The sequence below is a fragment of the Morone saxatilis genome, unplaced genomic scaffold (assembly GCF_004916995.1).
Source record: "Morone saxatilis isolate NCDOM2014 unplaced genomic scaffold, NCSU_SB_2.0 Contig1, whole genome shotgun sequence".
Taxonomy (NCBI): domain Eukaryota; kingdom Metazoa; phylum Chordata; class Actinopteri; family Moronidae; genus Morone; species Morone saxatilis.
This window is the reverse complement of record NW_023339651.1, coordinates 2,263,873-2,267,157: the sequence shown is the minus strand read 5'-3', so window position 1 is coordinate 2,267,157 and position 3,285 is coordinate 2,263,873. Positions and strand designations below refer to the sequence as shown.

Here is a 3,285-nt window from a genome sequence, read left to right as displayed (position 1 = left end):
GGGACTATTAAAGGAATATCTCATTTTATAATTAATACATAATGAGAAACAACAGCTCTGAGGCAGAGAGGGGTTCATAGATCCAGGACTGTACTAAAGACTGGACTTTAAACCAACATCTTTCCCTCAGAGAGCCCTTTTCTATCATTCATTAAACTGAATCAGTGACAAAGCTTATGGATATTTCACATTATATTAAAAACTGTTCAATGAACAAGAAGTTTTTGAGAGATTTGGATGAATTATGAGCAGATTATTTCCGATTTAGGGAATTTTTTACACAATTCTCTGTCTGTGTTATGTATTTTTTTGACAGATTCAGTGTTTTCTTGCCCCTGATGCTCAGTCTTTGTTCTACTGGACAATTTATTTTTCTTCACAGAAGTGAACCAAATGCTGAGATATAGACCTACTGTGTATATGTTTAAAATGGGAAATCAAGAAGGCCTCAACCCTGTTAATCTGTCTACACTTACACAATCTAAATCTTATCTGACTCTCTCTTATAAAATATACATTTGCGTCAAACATTTGCTCGTTCCACCTTTTTCCAGTTTGTGTATTTCTTCCTTTTTACTGTTTAATATTGTAAAAATATGATAAATAATATAATATATGAATATTTTGGGCTCTGGGAACATTTATTTGCTCTTTTCTGGTTTTATTTAAGATCTTTAAGGTCGCTATCACACTTAGCTGTGTATAAATACTTTCTTCAGTTCCTTATCAGTCGCCACAGTCCTGCAGCTGTTTACGAGCTGAAGTCGACTGACAGCTCAAAATTTGTGTCATGTTCTTCCTTTAATGCTGAATAACCATTTTTGTCTTCTTGAATTGTGCAATGTTTGTTTATCAGATAACTTTAGAGCAGTACACCATGTATAGAGCTGCAACTATTGCTCTATAAATTGATCAACTGGTCGACAGAAAATGAACTATTTTGGTAATAAGTTAATTGTTTTATTAATTTATGAAGAAAAAATGCCCAAAATATCTGGTTCCAGCTTCTCATTTGCTGTTTTTCTTTGTCATGTACGACAGAAAATGGAGTATCTTTAGCTTTTAGACTGTTACTGAGACAAAGGAAGCAAATTGAACACAGCACTCTGATGTAATGTTTCACTAAATTATTAATTCCTAATCCAAATAGTCGTTAGCTTCAGCCCTAAAATCTGCAGCTGCCTAACTGAGTGCTAATTGTTTATAAGGTGACTGTGTAGCAGTTGTTTCAGATATAGAAAGCCGAACATACGAGTGCTATAGATACATAAAAAGGGACATGAACTTTCCAGCAGATATGTGTTGGCTCAGAGTTGAAATCCAGTTTATCAGCAGGAATGCTCGCGGAGCTGCTGTACCTTTTGTCACCTTGGTTATCGTCCTCCACAGAGATTTGGTGGTTTCTCACAACCCCCGAAAGAAACACAGACTGAGAAGATTAGATAGAATCTGTTGACAATAGTCTCAGGACTCTTGTGTATCAGTAAAGCTCAGTTTCTGACAGTCCTCTCCTGGTGCTCAGACTCTGCAGATGGGGATCCTGCTTCTGGCTCTGCTGGGCCTGAGCACAGCGCTGGTCTGTCCTGATGGAGGCATGTGTGAGGACAGAGACACCTGCTGCAAGAACACCGTGGGCGGATACGGATGCTGCCCGCTGCCACATGTGAGTCGATCCATTCAGTTACGTGTCAGGTTAAAGTTACTTTATGTACCCGTAGATAGATGTGGTTCATAGCCGTAGCCAAAAATACTACTATTACTGCGATCACTGCAGCTTCAGCCATCACTTGTGGGTGTGCGACTATGAGCTGGGTGTGTTTGAAGGAGTCTGTGATACACAGTATTTGTAGAATTTAAGGTGCGTTTGTGTCTTCAGTGTGTTTCAGTTAAACCTTTGTCTCTCTGCTGTAGGCTGAGTGTTGTTCAGATCACCTCCACTGCTGCTTCGAGGGGACGGTTTGTGATCTCGTTCACTCCAAATGTGTTAATAAGACAGTTTCTCTGCCCTGGATGACACGAGTTCCCACCAAACCGACTCTGTTCATCCCTCAGGTATTTCTTACAAAGCTTTATCGTCTCTTCTGAACTCATCTGGGCTGTTTGTCGACCTTTGCACTCGAATCAATGAGGCGTGAAGTTCGAGCTCGACTTTAGACGTAATAATGTAATTGTTTGAAGAATGTAGGTCATTGGACGCCATTATATCTGCTGCATTGGCGCTTTGTTTATTCTTATCTCTCTTTACTGTCGTCCAATACAAAGAGCGTATAGAATAAGTCCTCTATTATTGAAGTGTAGCGGTAAATAACATTAGACATAAACCACAGAAAACAAACTTGTCTACAAACACTCGTAAGTGTAACAGCAAAAATAATAAGTTATCTTAAATACATGTTTATGAACAACTAGTAAAGTAGTAATTCATTTTATAAAGTCAAAACTCAAGTAAAGATTGTTCACTTTTATATTTGGCCTCTTAAACGACGAGCGGTTCTTTGTCTGGATGGTATTTAACTGTTAATCATATATGAGTGGATGTTTTCATACAATTGAACTGTCAATGTTTGCATTTGTACTAAAAATATTCATCACCTGTTTCATCGCCCCTGCTTACTTGCTAACTAGTTGTCATGCACACTTAATTTAAATAACACCTAAATGAATCATTACAGCTGTCTCAATATGTGGATGTATTTTTTTAAATCTAATTTTAGTTCGATTACTACTCTTCAACCTCTCTGTTTACTGCCTTATTCCTTTTAAATTCCAGATAAATAACTATTTCCACAGTTAATACATTTGCGATCCTGTCATTGACGTGTTGTTTTTGTGTGTTTTTTGGTCCGTGTGTGCTGCTGTTGTTGGTATGCGTCGGCTGTGATGTATGATGGCTCCAGCTCGGGGACAAAGTAAAGGCGGTCATTTGTCCGGACCAGGAGTCTGAGTGTCCGGATGACACCACCTGCTGCCAGCTTATCGACGGCTCCTGGGGCTGCTGTCCATTAGCGAAGGTGATACACATGAGCTCACTCACACACACACACACACACACACACTGAAACACTTAAAACCACAAACCCCGAGCACTTCACACCCAGAAGCATATCACATGCTCTGATAGGCAGCATTTGATGCTCTGCTTGCTGTTATTTTGAAGGTGTTGTTATCTAAAACTGATTCTCTGGGTATTTGGGCTCCACTATTATGGCCAAAGTGATAATCACGATTGTTTTGAACATTATTGAGATCGGCCAGTGTTTTAATGTGAAGCTGCAGCAGTAAGAA

General features: G+C 39.0%; 1 protein-coding gene across 2 annotated transcripts in view; it reads left to right on the top strand.

Annotated features, from left to right (window-relative positions):
- Positions 1-3,285, top strand: part of grnb (granulin b) — a gene marked incomplete in the record, with an annotated part of 15,630 nt that overhangs the window by 581 nt on the left and 11,764 nt on the right. For both annotated transcript variants that reach the window (XM_035663223.1, XM_035663233.1), the window contains 3 exon segments: positions 1,523-1,663; positions 1,912-2,052; positions 2,898-3,011. In XM_035663223.1, coding sequence (XP_035519116.1) covers positions 1,523-1,663; positions 1,912-2,052; positions 2,898-3,011 — 396 coding nt within the window.